This window comes from Anopheles gambiae, chromosome X (genome assembly GCF_943734735.2).
Source record: "Anopheles gambiae chromosome X, idAnoGambNW_F1_1, whole genome shotgun sequence".
Classification (NCBI taxonomy): domain Eukaryota; kingdom Metazoa; phylum Arthropoda; class Insecta; order Diptera; family Culicidae; genus Anopheles; species Anopheles gambiae.
Genome location: NC_064600.1, coordinates 17362913 through 17381939, shown reverse-complemented (window position 1 = coordinate 17381939; position 19027 = coordinate 17362913). Strand labels below are relative to the sequence as shown.

The window sequence follows — 19027 nt, the reverse complement described above, 5'->3', positions numbered from 1 at the left end:
TCTTTTTTGCAAGCGCGTGTGTGTGCGGCTTGAATGATTCACGGTGGTGTCATAAAAATGTGGACCACCTCAACACCGTTTGCGAGCGTTACGAAGATGCCGAAAAGGTGTGAAGGAAGGAAGCGAGAATTTAATTGTTTGCGCATGGGTTTGGATCTGCCGAAGCTGCACGTTGGGATCATCCATACTACCCGTACCGAAAAGGCACACAAGCGGATACTCAACTGATGGCAAACTTAACCGTTCAAACTGATTTACATTTGCATTTGGAAGAAAACGCACACCGAACATACGGCAATCATTCGCCAAGTCGATCGACTTTTTCGTCCCGCATGTGACCCGGGCAAGTCCAAGGGCAACGTGCCCCGCCGTGCCGCAATAAGCACGAGATGTAATGAATCGAACGTAACGAATTCATAAAACCGAAGGTGGGTCGAAGCGAGGACGAGCGATGATGAAAATATACCGAAAAACTTCGCTAGCGCTTGTTGCCACAACTCTGGTTTGGTTCATGTTATCAGCAGCATAACTTGCAAGCCGACAAACTTCATCGTCAAAAATAAGATGACAAGTTGCGAGTGTGCGAGTGAGCGAGACACAGAGTAAAGAGATGAGGAGTAAACAAACACAAAAAAAAATCGTTCTGCTGTGTCGAACTAATCCTAAACCAACCAAACTTCCCAGGGCTCCCGGGACTAACTTTTTGCTTTAATCTTGCTCCGTCTCCTCCCAGCACAGCACACCCAACACACCGCGATCGCATGACATGCGATGGTAAACTCCCTGCCGCCTCTCTGTCATCCTAAGCTTCAAACCATCAAATAACTTACAGCCTTCGGTTCAGCGATTCCGTTTCGGTTAGACAAGGAATGGTTTACAGTCAAAACCTGTTTGGCCTGTTTGGACAGCGAACGCGATCGAACCAAGACACACACACACACACAGCAAGGGGAGGTACGGACTGTGAGGAAGGACTGTCGAGCCGTGAGCAGCTAAGCGGCTCCAACGATACAAACTTCTGGACGGAAACGTAAAAAAAACCGTCCCACCAACGGGGTAAACGAACGTGATCTGTGAAAGCAAGGAAAGATGGCCGCTCTTGGTGCCACGCGGGATGGGTTTTCCTCACAATTTTCCCGTTCGCTGCTGTGTATGCGTGTATGTGTGTGCGTATTGGGAGCTATTCTTTTCCTAGCCTTACATTTCCCGCCCTAACACGGCGTTCGAATTGCGTGATGATTACTTTCATTCATTAATTCATTTATCCGCCGCTGAAAGGAAAGCTTTTTGGTTCCGGTGCCTCCCTTCCAAGACAACTCTTGCGACCCCCTAGGGACATGGGTCTCGGTTGGTTCGACGTTATTAAATTATTTTCTGCATAATTCTTTGCCACTGTGCGAACCTTCGGCGGTGAGTACTGCCGTGGGAAAACAGAGAAACCAACCGCAGCGCGCAGCGGGAGAAAGGATCACAAATTCGCATAGCGGAAACAATTCTTAATACCACAAACAACCAACCCCCGTCCCCCAACATAACACATCGTAAAGTGGGTGGGCGTGTGCAAACAACCATACGGGCGCTATCAATTTCATTACGATTAATACCGTTACAGCTACAGCGTAAAGCCACCCGCCCGCGACGTACCCTATTGACTCGTTATGATTGCTCGATTTTGGTTTCGTTGTCACCACTGCCCATCGTACCCATCGTGCCCCCTCGCACGCAACTCGAACCGAGGGGCGCAAATTTAGTGAAATCCTTACCGGCGAAGTTAATCCTCTCGCTCCATTAGACGGTTTGCCAATCAATTATGTGCGTTGCTGCCGCCATCCGAACAGTGCTACCCTGTAAAGGGGCTGTCTTGCAGGGGCGACGCGCGTGCCACTTCGCGCTGCGGACATTAAAGGGCGGACTGGTGTGTCGTTAAATCGCGCAGTTGATTGCTCTGTTTATAAGCTCTTGCGGCGCGCTGCGCCATCGTTCCGCATAATTCTTGGCTGGCGGCGCTGGGCGCGCGCGGGTGACAATGTTCGTAGTTTGCACGAGCTGCAATCTGGCTGTTTGGAAGAATTAGCGAATAAGAGTACAGGGCTTAGCAAGTACCAGTACTTGGAATGATTATTGGATGGATACAGAGCTGATGACTTATCGGGTATTGGAAGTTTGCTGATACGAGTATACAACTTGGCTTAGGCAGTAACTGGAATAAGTCTTGTTGTACGAATTGGCGATGCTATCCGTCCCCTATCGGTTGGAATTATTATGAAATGGTTTTAGTAACATTTCCGTAGTGAACTCCTCCATGACGTCGTGTCTGAAATGAGTTATAGTACTTTTATTAAATTTAAAAATATTGATTTAAACAGTTTTTATCCTTTTTAACAAAATATGTATGCTTCAGAAAAAAAAACCAATCATTATTGAGGTAGCTCTGCGATCAAGCCTGCGACGCACGCGTACAAGTGGACATTCGGATTCTATTTAGCGATATCACTGCCTGCACACGGTCTGTGGGATCACAGCAGGATTCACTCATTAATGATTGTAAGTGGCCAATTCCAGATACATTAGGTTCATCTGCTTCGGAAGGTAATGCCTTGGACCTGGAGCCTCTATTTGCTATCAGTGGAACTGACTATACGCATGTCGCAGTTATGTCCTGATAAGTGGTGCGCCAGATCCATTAGTTGATCCTTGAGGAGTTACGTAAAGTATGCTAGGGAATACCATTGTATTCGATGGAGTATGACCTGGTTTTTCTTGATGAAATCTTGTTGGTTGTCTTGCATGTGTGTATGACTCGGTGGATTCCGCTGAGGATTTTCCGATGCCACCACTTGCTTGTACAATTTATTTCACTATTTTTACAAGAGTAATATTACCTTAAAGATACTTAGGCCCTTCTCAAACCTGTGTTGGGGTAAGAGGTGAGACTTATCATCATCATAACAGGTTGGCGTCGTCAACTCGTATGACTTAACAACATGCCCGTCATGGATTCGATCCTCAAATAGACCGAGCCGCCATACGTAGGATTGACTATCCTGCTATGGGGGGGAATCAATTAGTCACTGAAAGCCAAGCCCACAACTGGGTACAGGCAGGCCTTGACCGACATCGGTTGTTGAGCCAAAGAAAAAAAAACTATATAAAAAAATATGCATTTAATACTAGCGACGCCATCTATGTGTCAGACCGGGGACTTATCAGCCAAACTGTTACATTGTATTCTACATATTCACGTAGCAATAAGTTTCCTGTGATTTTTTAAATACTTTTCGATTTTTATTTCGGCTCAGCTCACGATTTAATGTTAGCTTCCAGAAATTATTTCTTCTTCTTTGCCACAACAACCGTTGTCGGTCAAGGCCTGTCTATACCACTAATGGTCTTGAAAATGGTTCAGATTCAATTAATTGATTTAAACTATTCAACGATGTAACGTTGCTCAAAATTGTTATTATTTGGTTGCAAAATGGTAGTATAATGCCAACTAGTTGTGGAAATGGATAAAAATATTGCGGGAAACTGTTAGTAAATCGTAAAAGGAATCCAAATATATTAGGAAAGCAAACAATAAAACACGAGATTTATCAAAATAAAAATCTGGAAACAACCAGTACACGGTTTTTGCCGGCACGCACATAGACGATCGAATTTCTGCTTATATGAGTAGCTATGAAGACAGCGATGTTAGCTATGAGCTAGGGTTGCTTTCAAGCTTACTTATGTAGTGTAAGTATTTTGCTCTACAAATTAATCACGGTAGTAAAACGGATTCAATAGGAGCCATTTGGATGCGATCCGAGTAATCCGGATTCAATCGGAGCCAAATGGATCTGTATTCGTTCGAAGCAACTGGATTCGAAGCCATATTTATTTCGGAGTCGTATCCGGATTAAGAATGACAGCGTCGGACTGGATTAATTAATCCAATCCGGAGCTCTCATCACTAGTTTGTTAAAAAAAAAATCTCGGCGTCTGAAGAAATGCAGCTAGTTTGAGAAGTGTCGTTTGGTATGGAGTGTTGACATGATTTTAGCCGCCAAGTGTTAAACTCCGTGTACAACTGCTGGTGAGTATCGTAAAATCTCCCATTGGTAGAATTCGTCGATGCTCTACCGTGGTTTAGATTACATCCTTGAAGAGTCTTAGTGTAAGTGGCTGTTGTTATTGTCGCAGTAATATGAGCTGCCTAATACACTGGGACTGTGCTGACTGGCCATTCGGGAGTTTGTGAGAATGATCTGTCTGCCTATGGTGGTTAATGTCCTATCATCCAATGAATGATATATTCGGGTCGAGTTAATGCGAGAGGTTGTTGGCAACATTTCCGTAGTTAAATTTCCTTACATTGAACCTAGAACGAATATATCAGATAGCAGATTCCTTGACGTCATATCGCTTTGCAATCTTTTCAAACCTGTATCGCGCTATCGTCTCTATAATATCTTTGAACTCCTGCGCATATTGTTGGCACATTTTCCTGGAACTCCTGGATTTCTAGCAAGGTCTGTAATATGAGCAAACTGTTATCCTAAATATTACCTGGAATTTGTGATAACATCCCAACCAGAATATTTCACGCACATTAACAATTTCGTCTAGCTAAAACATTTCCGGCCGAATCGTTCGCCCTTCGCCTGCGAACACTGGCCAGCAAAATTATCGATGATCGCTGTGCGTGCCACCATAAAAGTGATGAATGTCGTGCCATCTTCCCGGGAGATTTTCTTTCGGGCGCGTGGACGCCTACCTACCACTGTTTGCTCCCACCGAGCCGTATTGTCTCCCTACCGTCCATAGAATTCGCAATGCCTTGAGGGATAACAAACAAAAAAAAACAGCACACTCATCTGCCAAAACGTAAATCGAAACTCTATCGACCGACGGTGGGTGATTTTTGCTATTGATTTCTGCTTTCTTTCCTTTTCTAACAATCGCTAACACCTCAGCATATCCTCCCGTTAAAATCTTGCTCAGCGTAAAGTTTGTACACTTTTGTTTTTTTTTTCTCCAATTTCTTTCTTCTTCTTCTTCATCTCCACCCGCATCATTTTATAACCAGCTCAAGACCATTCATCGCCTCCATAGCTCCCTTCGAGCTCCGTCCCCATTCCCCATCGATATTGCCCCCGCCTGTGACCGGCAGGATGGCTAACCCACGCCACTTTTGCTTTATCGTCGCTTTTTTCACGCTGCTCTGTCACTGAAGGAACATCCCACTCCAGACCTTCCCCAGCAGCTGCTGAAAGGCTCCGGAAGCCCGGTATGGGTACCTCCATTATCTCCGCCTCAAATTTTCCGTTGCTTCGCACAAAATTCTAGGCCGCACTCCGCCGCTTGCAACCATCATCATCTTTTCCGGGGCCACGGGGTCAAAGTAAAAGCGTGACCAAACGCTATCGTTTCCTTAAGGGGCGCCTACGGATTATGGCACGATTTCATCCCTGCCGATCGCTGATTTGTTACCATTTTGCGGGTAAGCGGAGCGATTTCGTCCGTGGTCACTGCCCGGTTTTATGAGCAGTCCCTCCCTCCACCCACAAGCTTATTTATCGCCCGTTCGGTGCTTCCCGCATTTCCAGCAAAACGATCTTTCAACGTAAAAAAGGGAAAAACGTTCCGAATTTTCATGTGTGCCCGTGTCAGCAAAATGGTCGCTCATACTTAAACGAGACACACACACGCACATACAAAAGCTGTGCAATGACTTCCGATGCGGTCATTTCTGCCAGCATCATCACATAATTCGTTCTAGCCCTTCCCAGTCGAGCCGTCCGGCAGAATCACATAATCGCGCCACCATCTTTTGCCAGAGTAAGAACCTCGCCAGAGAGAGCGTGGGTGTGGTGGAAATGGGCGAAAAAAGTGAAGATGATGCCTCATTCACGTCGCCCAAGTAAATTCATCCGTGCGAGTTTTGCCACAACTGCCTGGGCCTGCTAGTCGGCATAGTCACTTCAGCCACTCCAAGCCGACCAAGATGCGTGCTGATGGCTCGCTTTGTTCATCGCTCCTCAAGCACTTTATAATATAATACTCATTATTCTCAATTAGCAGCAGCAGCAGCATCAGCAACCGTCGAGAGGATGGCGCAGGGATGGGAAAAGATTTAGTGCCCATTCGCTCATCGCTCATTGGCTCATCTGCGTCTGTGCGCACACCGTGCGATATTGATTGAAAAATCGAACCACGCTGGGAGGACGCTACAGTCCAGCTCAGACACTGTGCTGCTGGCCGGGAGCTAGAGTATTGATGGTTGCTATCAATCGGCGCTTTAAGGAGCGCTCAGAAGCAGATCGGCAGGCACACTCTGGCAGTATTATTTTCCGTTGGGTTGTAGTACTCCGAGCTGTTTCCAGGATTGAAACACGCAACGGTACCGTATCGTTCCAGGTTCTGCTCTACCGTTCTGCAAGGATTATTCTTAGTCAGGCAAATCCAATTTTAATCCCTGCAGTTGTGTGCTAACACTTTCATCGAATATCCCTAAAATAGAACACGAGTAACTGGACGGTTGGGCGCTGCACATCAATTGCGAACCTGGGATGGAGAGCATGAAAGAGGAATAAATCATCATTACACCCAGCGTGTCTAGTATGAGATGAAAGTTGTACTACTTGGAAAATTGCTGCATCGTTGCAAGAACGATATATGTGCCGGGCATCTCAGCAAGTGCACCGAACCCTTTCCAATTTCCGTAGAAAAAGGATCACGTTCAGATAAACTTTCCCATAAACACAGCAACAACATCTCAAAACAGAATTCTCCAGTCAGCAGCAACGTATACTTCCCGAGAAGCGGCTACCAGAACAACACAACACAAATACACACAACAAAAACAACAAAACACCGAAGTTACACGTGAATTGATTTCGAAAACATGAAGAATAAAACGGTTCTCTAAAAACGGTTGGAATAGTCACACTTGTGACGGACGAGGGAAGAAGGCAGCGCATAATATCCTTGTCACTGCGGTTTAGCCCATTAAGGGCTAAGCGGGCACGCATTCCACATCGCCGCAAAGGAATCTCCCCGGATCCGGTCTGAAGCGAACACCCCCCCCCCCCCCTCCCTTCTGCTCAACCCATCCCTAGGTGGCACTAGGCAGCATGATCGCTTGGCGGACAGATGCACCATGAATAATACATTGCACGCTCGCGAACTTTGCGCCCGAGCGGACGGCTGACGGAATGTCCGTCCGGGAAGAAAATAGTCGCACCAGACCACGGCTGGACGGGGAGAGGGTGGTGCGCTTCAAATCATGTTACCGGATTGCAGCGCTGGCATTTGATGTGGGTATCGGTGGGGTTTAGGGCCAGTGCAAACTATTTTCGTCCTCAAGTGCGCGTGCGAAACGCGCACGGACTATCCGAGAAGATGTTCGGAGCATCCAATTGCTGGTTGGTGACGATAATAAATTGACCAGATTATGGGTTTTAGTTCTGTTTCAAAGCGCGTTTTCATCGATTTGCATCTGCATTTGATTCCTCTTTTACGCCGTGCTGGGAATGCGATTTCCAAGACGATTTGCAAAACGATTTCCTAGACCAGCTGTGTCAAACTCATTTCATCAGAGGGCCGCAAGTACATATTTTCAATGATTCGCGGGCCGCAAAGTTGAGAATAAAAAACATACCTCAATTTTTATATAAAATTCTGTATCCAATCATTATTGTTAAACAAATTGACTTTTTGTACTCCTCGCCTCAAATCTAGAATCGTTTCTTATTTAAAAAAATTCAATGTTATATTTCATTGTGCTCTTTTTAATTAAAAAAATTGTTTAATATACTTTTAAAGTCACATGCAATCTCTTTTATCCTTATTATTAAAATAGGATTTTTTTCATTTGTCGCGTTCTCACACGGCAGTTCTGTTAAAAAATATCGCTCAACCCCACTTTTTCACTGCGGTAGGGGAAATCTAGCTGCCTGTTGCGAATTTTTTTATAAGCAATCCGAGCTATCCATCGCTAGATGAATAACAAAAATATTTGCCTGCAATTTTTTGATAGTTCAAGAGAAAAATTGCAATAAAAAATGTTAAATCTAATCCAAACTTATTCGTTTTATGTTTCGAGTTTAAACATTAGTTTTCGCTCCTCCAAATGTTCTGGTGGTATATTCATTTCTTATAACAAGAACCCGTTGTTTATGAATAATTTTGTTAAATTACGATATTTTATCCGACGCAGATTCGTGGTGTGTGAACCCAAAAAGATTGGCAAATATTTTTTTTGACACTTGAAGGGAAATGATTCGCGATTTAAGGAAAGGACTGTGTGAGCTAATCTATTAATTAGCTATGTATTGCAGGACTTTGGCATTTCGTTTATGTTAATCCTTAATGTAAATCCTTTTATCTTAAGCATAATCATTTCATTTTGGTTTTGATTTTTGGGGAGGTTGCAAAGTACAATTTGTCTTGTAGAATGTGAGATGCAAATAAATTCAACTTGGCTACAAACGCTTTCGATAAGTCGTACATATTGTATATTAACTGATTTTTTATGGTGGCAGCCGTGCAGATCCGTTCAGAGCAATTCGGAGCCGACTGAAGCCTTTACTCGGCAGTCAGAGGCATTAAGATCGGTAGGACCGACCGGAACTATTTCTGACTGCAGACTAGCCGCTCCGTGCGATAACCGATGACTCCAACGGTTCCGAATGACTCTAGACGGCTCTATAGGCTTGGGACGGCAACGAGCGAAACTGTTGGTTTGACAATCCATCGCTAGTTGTTGCAAAGTTTCCAAGGGTGTGTATCTTGTTATTTTCATTCCTTTTTCGCAAGTCATTCTAGGCAGACGCAAATCTGTTTTTCCATATACAATGTGCAATCGAGTATGCACAAAATTATGCTAAGTTTGTTTCGATTTGTTTCGATAAGTTTGGATTCGATTTAATGTTTCTTAAGGGTCTCTGTTGTTCTGTACGTACGTGTAGAATAAGTTTGTTAAATGTTATAGGAACATTAATGTTAATTTTGAAACATATAGCTACACAATGATTGTTCTTCTCTGGAAAATTGAATACACTTCGACAAATAGTAATAACAGATTTTTGGTTTGCAGTGCTTTCAGTACTTCTCAAAATATTCTCGCGGGCCGCATTCATTATCGACAGAGCGAGAAAACATGCTCTTTTTGTTTCTTGGAACCACTCGCACGCAATGCATATCTCCCGCGACCATCGCGATGATCACCGACTGAAAATGTCGCGACCAAGTGATTGAACACGAGTTGGTTGCACACAATGTCACCAAGCATGCGATGGTCGCACCAACTGTTTGAGGCTCGTCTCTGATCTTCGCAGTAGAGCTCGTGACGCTGAGATGATTTTGTTTCAGCCGGAATTTGTCATGACTATGTCAGTGACATTTTGCAAAATTGATCACAGCAACAAAAAAAAAGTCGTGATATAGTGACTGACCAAGCGATGGTCGCAAACATGTCATGAGCATGTGTTAGTCGCACCAATCGTTCTGAGTATCACCTCTGATTATCACAATTGAGTACGTGACGCTGATATGGAATTTGTTTCAGTCAGATTTTTTTATGACATTGATAGTGACATTTTGCAGCACTGCTAGCTGTACACTTTTATCTCCATCTTTTTCTCTCGTTTTCACAGATGAGTCACTAACATGCAACGTGTGCGATCGGGCATTCCGCTGCCGCCGTCAGCTGGCGTCCCATCAACAGAAGAAGCGTCACTTCGGGTAAGTCATCCAATAACCGCGCGTTCTTGGCAGGACGAAGTTCTGCTATTCTAATCCCGAACACTCAAATTGGGGAATGAAGCTACGACACACATTCATCAAATTTAAATTTTCTGGGCGTTAGCCCTGAGCGTAATTCTTTCCACCAGAATGCATTTCCGTACTCCAAGAAGGTGCAGAATATCGAAATATATTTCAGAGACCATATTGTTCGTAACGGCCATCTTCATTATTGGAGCCGGCAGTTTTAGTTTCGCGGGGGGTTGTCTTTTCAACTGTTCTCCCATTTTAAAAACGCCCGTCGGTACCGCGAATTGATTTAGGCAGACATCAAACAACTCCCGGACACTAACGCCCGTACCGAAGAAGGCAGTGGCCACACAGCGGTAGGAACAGTACATTAGCGACCACATCGTGGCAGCTACCAAGGTATTTCATAAAGCTTAATAAAGCACCATAAGCAGAAATTAGGTTTTTGAATAAGTAACTAGTGGATAACCCGACCAGGTAGTCGACCGTCTCCGGCTGCGTATCAATCCGAAGGCGATCTTCCCGAAACGAGTCGTCCGTGCGCCTCTCCGCAGCATCCCCTGGATCTCATCTGGGCTCTTCATCCATTCCCGCAGCTTTTGCGGCAGAGTGCTCGTGGCGCCAAGAACCTACTGATTAAATTCAACTTCAAAAGAATGTGCGCGATTGCTCTACGGCGGCTCTTTACCGTCCATCCGCTGCTCTGAGCAGCGTACGCGCACTCGCTTCCTCGTTTAATTGTACCTTGCCAGCATAGTCCTTGTGCACAATGAGTGTGTACGTATGTGTGTCTGTGTGTGCTTTTCGTGCTGATGGTGCACAATTTGTAAATGATGCATCAAACGGGGCACGGTGGAAAATCGGAATACATAATTTTCTTCTCAAGCTACTCTTCTCAACGCGTTATTTTCATGTTCCTTCTTACGCTGCCCACAAAATTAAATTCCAGGTACCGGCTAGGTTAAAGATGAAAATGATGATGATGGTGATGAAGATGAAACGTTTCATTTTTCGATATTTCCTCCACCACCTTCCCTAACCTGGAGTGGGGTAGGACCCAAAGGTTTTTATTTCCATTCATTATGCAAATGTTCACACCGTTTGCCGTGCTTCTTGTTTTGATGTGCAACTGTTCACCGAGTCGTCGAGGGTGTTTTTATTGGGGTTCGTCTTGGTCTTGACTTCCAAACGCACGATTTTTGAACGTATTCAGGCAAAATGTGACTGTTTCTGGATAACTTCCATCACACATTTCAGTCCAGTTGGAAGGTTCTTGGTGTGCGACACTCACACAGGCAGGTTAAATGTTATCCCTAATGCTTTCACATTCATGCCATCTTGATCCCAGTTGATGCCCTAAAGAGCACACACGCCGTTTGAGATAATAGGCCCCGGTTAGCCGGTTGGATGAAACTATTTCTGGCGACGAACAAGATTCGATTCGATTGCCATACACCTATTTGCACGGGATGTACGGCCGGTCGGTCGATAAGTAGTGTACGCTTGTGGACGGTGACGACGACGACAGTGACTTACTTTCGCTCGCCGGCTCGACGTACGGCGTAATTGACGTCCCTGGACAGTGGCGTATTTAACGGTAAGCAAAGTAAGCAATTGCGGGGGGCCCGTCAATGAGGGGCCCCGGAATCTTTAGTACATAATCCATAACAGTTGATAGAATATGGCACTGTATTAGCAAGGAGGGCCCCGTGGGTTATGGACGTTGGTGCCCCGCGCTAGACGAACTAAAAGCACCCCCCCCCCCGGCAGCAACAAAATTTAAGTTAAAATGTTACATAATCAATGACGGGTGCCGAGTACCCCCGGTAATCATGTAAAAAGGGGCCTCAACAACTCTTACTGCTTAGGGCCCCCGAGACTGTAAACCCGCTACTGTCCCCGGATGAAGCTATTGTCGCAATAGACCCATGTATCCTTTTTGGCATGGTACCCATTTCGATTTTGCACACACATCTATGCATAGGTACATACAGACTATACAGTCCAGTCAATTTCCCGGAACCCGTTCGCCGTTCCTACGCTAGGCCGAATACCGGATCCGCCTCGTAAAAGGACGGCCCGGGCCGTGTCAAGTGATTAGCTGGCGCCGTCCTGCCGTACGGGCAGTGGAAAACTCCTGCCGGTGGGATGCTGAAGGGTGATGCTTCACACATTACAGTCTAATCTCCGGGGAGCGGTTACCCAGAAAAGCACACGAGCGCCCGACACTTTATTGCAGCGCAATGTTTGGCAAACACCGGGGTCAGGCAGGACAGTCCCGAATCCAGCGGACCACAACGTAACACACATACGTACACACATACATGAATACGCCCAAAATGTAATTCAATGTTGGTGCAGGGAGTCCCCAATGGCGGAACGCGCACAGAACCGCATTCCGGTCCCTTTGAGCATAGCACCGTTTTATGAAATGACTGACGTAAAATTGTCACTGCACACACACTGCGTAGAGCAAATCCCCGCAACGCTTGTGCGTGGAAGAGTGGGATTCTATTGCCCTTGATGTGTTGGACCGGCAGATACGTGTACGCTACAGCCCGTTTGATGGTTGCTTTGATTGCTTAGCCTGGCCCGATATTGACGGCGGGAAAATAGGTGCCGGAAAATATCTCGGGACGTTACGGAATAATGAGGATGGGGGATGCAGATAGCAATGGCTGCATGTGGCATACGTGTCAATCGATGCTTCGGTATGTCGCACGTTGTGTTTGGGCTGCGGCGAACACTGCACCACGAAGCTATCGATCGGCAAGTATTCTCAATCGGCGTCACAGTAACGACAGTAATGAATTGGACGAGACTGTTTGAATGGAGGCAAATTTAAAAATGAAAAACATTCATATACAGAAGATACCAAAAAGCTGACTTTAAATTTGAGCTTAACATTCACTTATAAAAGCCAATCTTCACGCGCACGCATGTTGGTTTGTAAGCAAAGCGAAGAATTATTATTTTTTTAATATAAACAAGATTCGTATAAGTAGCACTGTCGGCGGTAGGGAGGAGGTTAGAACAAACCGATCGAAGTATCATTTAACGGTTCGGCGACTCCGGTCGCGAGGCTGAGATGGGAAAGCGCTCACACGTACACACCGAGACCCGCTCCTGTCGTCTCGGAAAACGCACCTCCCAATGCCAAATTTCCGCGGCAACCGAAGAAACTTTCCACCCGCTTGGCTTCGGGATGTTTCCGGATGTTGCTCGAGCGTGTTCAAATTTTCACCGCCACGATCAAACGCGTAGCAACTCACCCGCTTTTTTACAAGAGGAAAGAGAGAGAGAGAGAGAGAGAGAGAGAGAGAGAGAGAGAGAGAGAAAGAACGCAAACACGATAAAGCCAATGCCAAGCAGCACTCTGCTTCGCCAGCATGCGACGGATTGAAACATAAACACAGAGACACACACATATACACGTGCAAGCTTTCAACCGTGATTTGGAAGGTGTGCGCTCGAGTGGCGCATAAACGATGTTTCTCTGCAAGCAGTTCCGCCAGTGTTTGTCACGCAAATATATGTCTCTCGGAAACTTTTTCCGAACCGCGGGAGTGGCGCTGAATGCGAAACTAATTGTGTAGTCTTTTTTTATGCTGATAATGCTGCCGCAGAAGAAGACGACGAGGTAGTGACTGTGTCGCTTCTGGAGGGCTCTGGGGCACCTACCTGGCTCGTTTACGGAACTTTACGTGAGACACTACCAAAAATCTAACCGACTTAATCCAATGTGTCAACGGATGCTCTACGAAAACCCTAGCTGAATCAGTGTAGAAAGAAAACTCATAACAAATCCACCACACAAAACCTGCATTCGTTTGCGCTTTAGCTCAAAAGCTCACAGAGAGTCAATTTACCCCCGAAAGAATGAGTATGGATGAAGAGTCAGAGTGAGTCATACATAATTCTTCACCCCACGTGAAGCAATTTTGTATGTTTTGTTACATCATCATAAACAAATTGTTTATAAATATCATAACTTTTAAAATATACCATGTAAAACTTTCAAGTAGCTCTGCGACAATACTTAAAGCTTATTTTCAAAGTAATACAATTTACAACATTTGGCTATTCAATCTTAATTCGTATGTTTCTTTATTGTTGTTTCATAACGGATCACAAAACTTATATATTGACTTTTGGAATTTATTCTTGCAGTGAAATAATGCTTAAATAAGAGGTAAAAATGTTGCCCCGTTTTCTCCTACTACCTAGTCGAAACCATCCAACACTCTTTAAAATTAGACCATCGATCTTTTGGACCATAAAAATCTTTCATTTCATTACGAAAAAATTGGGCTCACACACTTACTGGCAGCCTTTCCAGCCGGTGGTCTGCAACCAGCGGTTCATGGCGTAAACAAATGTAACCCGTCAAAGAGCGATTCTTCAAAAGAAATGCCGATTACAGGTTGTCCCCGAACTACGCTTTTAATGTGGACCGTGAAGAAACCACGTATCTCGAATTTCCGCGTTTTCAACGAATCTCATAGTTTTCGTGTATCTCCAAATCCGCGTATAAGAGGTACCGCGTATCTCGGGAACTACCTGCACAACGTTGAAGCGTAAATTAGAGGCATTGTTCTCATAAGATGGCTATAAAAAAGATCGTAATGATGGGTATTTATAGCACTCTTTTAGGCGGCTATTAGTTTAAAAAAACTAATTTCGTTGCGCTGAAATCTTTAATTTCTATCCGTACCTCCGAAAAAAAAAAAAAAAATTGATTTGTGACTCAAAGACTGAAGGATACTAACCCCTTACCAGTTTTGCCCGAGTAAGTCTTGGGCAGAATTTTACAGTCCGTTTTGTTTCTGTTTTCGTTGGGCGGCAATGGTTTGGAACGAAATTGCTTCGAAAACACGTTTGTACATGTTTGTACGTAAACATGATACTAGTCGTTGCAATTGAACCGTATTGAACTAATTATCGTTTTCTTTCGATTGGAAACTACTCTATTTCTACATACTAGCATAGATGCTTACTCTTCAGCCATCATGGAATGTCTGAAACCTTTTTTTCTGCTTCTTATTTAGATTTAGACAATTTTTTATCTCACTTTTCAAAATGACAAAAGAGTGAAGGGGTTAATTAAACAGCAACCAGTGAATAAAGACCTATCATTTGACATTGCACTAGCAAAAATACTAACACACGTTGTTTCTTAGGGCAAAACAGCTCCAGAATCGGTCGATATATTTTCAATGAATGTTGAGGATGGATGAGAATTTATGAGGATGAACCATTTGTGGTACGTAATATGTAATACGTATTATGTAAAAAGGTTTTTAGTTGTTTTTTAGCTAAAGTGATTTTGTAGATTAGTCCGACTGAGTATCTCTTTCAAAATCCAGTAAAATAATCGTAAATAATAATCGTGCCATGCCGCGTAGCTGTAAAAATGTCATGTCATGTCATGAGAGAAATTTTTCAAGGTATTATTGATTCTCCAGACGCATGGCCTAGAGCAGCGGTCAGCAAACTTTTTATGCGAAAGGTCAAATTTTTTAAATGATCGAGAGCCAGTAAAATGCGTTTCTTTATGTTTGCGCTTTTTTTAAAACATCCTCTAACAATTTTTGAAGAAAAATAGTTTGTTAATGATATCAACCACAACCACCACACAGCAGGGATCAAAATAATTCTAATTATTCTAATAATTATTCAGGGTAATTCTAATTATTATAACGAATTGCTAAGGTTCATCAATTAAGGATCAACAACAGAGTGCGAAAAAATGTGATAAGTCATAACAACAAAGCAAAAGCAATATCGCTTCTTGATGACCCCCACCTTGCATACCGCAAAAAAATATTCGAGGTATTTTTTGTGAGGTGCAAAATCCTGAACGGCCGAAAAAAAAACCTATATTTGCTAGGTAACTATCAAAATGCTTATCGAACAAGTAATGCTATTTCAGAAAAATTTCTAACTAATTCCTCACGCTCTTTGATTATCGTTGTTCTCGTAAAAAGCAAACGCAAATAATTAACTGGGAATTTATTGGTTCGTTTCAGTTTTAAAGTAAATGCAGCTATTTGTGAGGAGCTCTGGGGTATCCGGGGAATAATGTATGGAGCTATTTCATAGTTTCTAGATCTTTTTATTGCAAATTTGTAGGAAATGAATATCAAACATCAAAGATGCACCTACTATTTGCATCATTTGCATGTTAACTGCATGTTAATGTGAAGTTCACGTTAAATATTTTGTATAAACCCACTGCATCCAGTTTAAATTTTTTTTTAAAAACATACGTGATACATACGGGAGATTTTACCTTATGTTCGACCATAACGAAGAATGCAACGGTATGAAATTTAATGCTAAAAGTTGTTGCCGACCGCTGACTTAATGTAAATTTCAAATGGCCTGCGACAATATCTTATATAGGCTGTTATGAACTGACCAAACCAGGAGTGCATATGAAAATAATGATGGAATGACTGCGATGGCTATCAGTTTGACTGAAACATATGAGTCTTTCGATTGAAGCTGTAATGTTGTATAATTATTGTATGTGATAAATAAATTGCTAGATTTGCTAGACAGACGAATTTTGGTTAAATACAGTTGTAAAATCGCTCTGAGGTCAATCGTTTTACTAACACAAATAAACTGGCGCAAATAATCTTTGGTTCTTTCCACCTTCACATGGCACATGACGTCATTCTAGTTAGCTAGATCAGCTTGACTGGCACACAAACCGAGCGTTACAAAGAGTTTACCCCTGGCCTGTCACCTACAGCTTTAAAATCAATCAAGAGACTGGTCGAGGAATGTCACACGGTATATTAAGCAAGTTTGAAACAAATTTGCAAAATTTGTCAAATACAGATGGCGTTGGCGTGGGCCGCTTCCGATGCAACTTGCCTCGGAGGTTGGGCTGTGAGAGGCGAGCCGTCAGCCGACTCCGTCTGCTGCACACGCACGTATCATGCGATGCATTCCAGCTGTGCCCAATATTCCAACCAGCACGCTTACCCCGTTCCCCTTGTCGTTACAGTTGCAGTGGCTGCGATAGCCTCTTCTCGTCGCTGATGCTGCTGGAGCACCACAAGGAAGAGTTCGAGCACTGGAGCGATTACGAGGACGACCGGCGACTACCGTGCTGCCGGCGTAACCGCCGGGACGAGGACGACTACACCGACACCGAGTCGGGCACCAGCGACGCGGAAAGTGAGGACCTCGAGCGGCTGCTGTAAGCGGCTTTCTGACGAGGGGTGGTGCTGGTCATCTCCTGACAAACCCGGACGAACTCTGTGACGCTTGTTACGTGTTGAAGGGAGTTATGTTTAGCAAGAGATTTTTCATTGCCGCTGTACATTTTTTGGAACTCGCTGTTTGTAGCCGCCAAAGTAGTAGAAGAAGAAGACAACTAAAATATTGGTGATGTTATGATGATTGTTGCCCTACCGCACTATATGTTATACGCGTTGCTTATCCGCAGAGATATTAATCCTTCCGTAGCTGTATGAAATATATCTTCCTTGCGTGGCAAGTGCAGCAATGTTTTGAATTCGACTGTCTTGGACGTATTGTATGGGAAAGACTTTCCCAAAACCGTAGTTCCCCCAGACACTTCGGATGAGTTCCTTCTTTAGCAGCACAACTATGTGCCACGAGACCAAACTGCGCCCTTGTTGTTCCCTTGTTGGTGTCTAAGGTGTCTATAAAAAAAAACGGTTGCTATTTTCCAAGCTTATTTGTACTTCACACGAACCCTTAGAAAAGACAGACGACCGTTACAAATGACGAAAGAACGTATAAGCAACTAATATTGTGCGCAAAACAATCCCAAAGCTACCAGATAGGAACTAAACAAAATAAAGTAAATATCAAAGCCAAAAACATTGAGATACATTTATAGACTAGCAACAGACTGTGTGAACCCACACACGGTCCGGAAATTATAATGCCAAACATATTTACTGGAAAACATACACACACATATACACATACAAATACACGCAGGCACATCACGATTTAAAAAAAAGGGTGCGATGTGTATCCAACGCAGCGTGTTGAGGATATCAATGGTGAAAAAGCCCAACAAACACAAAAAGTGAAACAAAACATACCAAACATTTTGTCGTCCCATGCATACCCAAGGTTTACCTAGGCATTCCGATGGCAGAAAAAACGACGTGGAACCAAATTCTATTAAAATATTCATATCATTACAACACGACCGCGGACAGCTGCAGGATTTTGAAGGCATGCAAGAGCAGAAAGAGGTGCACCGAAGGAGAATGATATGGAAAACAGGTAGCTTTGAAATGATAAAAAATGAGAAGGAAAGCAACGCAACAAAAAAAACTATATCATTCTTTCTAAAAAAACAAAACTGTAGTAGAAATGCAACCAAAACAGGCGATATGAATTTAGAAATGAAACTAAACACAGACACACGCATAAAAAACAAATCCCAAGGAAATCAAAGTACACTTCGACAGCTGTAAGCTGTTTTTCTGTGGCTAATAATCAAGTAGTATGAATAAAGGACATATACCAACATGTAAAACACGCGTTTTGGAACCGAGTAATGCTGCGGGTTTCTCTCTTTCTTGTTGGCCTGCTCACGATAGAGCACGTCCATGTGACATGGCCCGGTCAACAATTATTCTCCAGGATGATTGGTCCCTGGCTGCAGCCTCCCATCCATGCAGACACGCGATCTCCGCCAGGTCTCGCTTCACCTGGTCCAGCCATCGAGTTCGCTGTGCTCCCCTCCGCCTTATGCCGAACTGGGGATCACTGTCGAACACCTTCTTGGTGGGGCATGAGTCCGGCCTCAAGACATGCCCCAGCCATCTCTCTCTTGCCATCTCTCTACCAGCCTTCGCCACCGTCAGATTGCTCGGTCCGCCGTACAGCTCAGCAAGCTCGTGGTTCATCCTTCTCCTCCACGCTCCATGCTCGAACACACGGTCAAAGATGGTACGGAGTATGCGTCACTCAAACACGCCCAGAGCGTTTGCATCCTCCGCTTGGATGGTCCAGGACTAGTGTCCATAGAGGACCACCGGGAGAATCAATGTGCGATATAACACATTTCATGCGGGCTTGAAGTCTTCTGGATCTCAGCAGTCGGTGAAGCCCATAGTATGCCCGATTCTCCTGAACAATGCGTCTCCGAATTTTGCTGCTGATGTCGTTGTCCGAAGTAACGACCGTCCCAAGATAACAGAACTCCTTTACTAACTCGAGATTGTCGCCGCCAACTAATACCTTGTTTCCCAGATGGTCTGAGTTTCCG

The 19027-nt window shown here is 44.1% G+C and overlaps 1 protein-coding gene across 1 annotated transcript in view; it reads left to right on the top strand.

The window, feature by feature from the left end:
- Window positions 1-18292, top strand: part of LOC4576171 (probable cyclin-dependent serine/threonine-protein kinase DDB_G0292550) — an 80861-nt gene extending 62569 nt beyond the window's left edge. Inside the window, exons 3-4 of the mRNA XM_001231075.4 lie at window positions 9639-9726; window positions 16775-18292. Coding sequence (XP_001231076.4) covers window positions 9639-9726; window positions 16775-16973 — 287 coding nt within the window. The 3' untranslated portion in view covers window positions 16974-18292. The remainder of the gene's footprint in view (window positions 1-9638; window positions 9727-16774) is intronic.
- The last annotated feature ends 735 nt before the right edge of the window (window positions 18293-19027 follow it).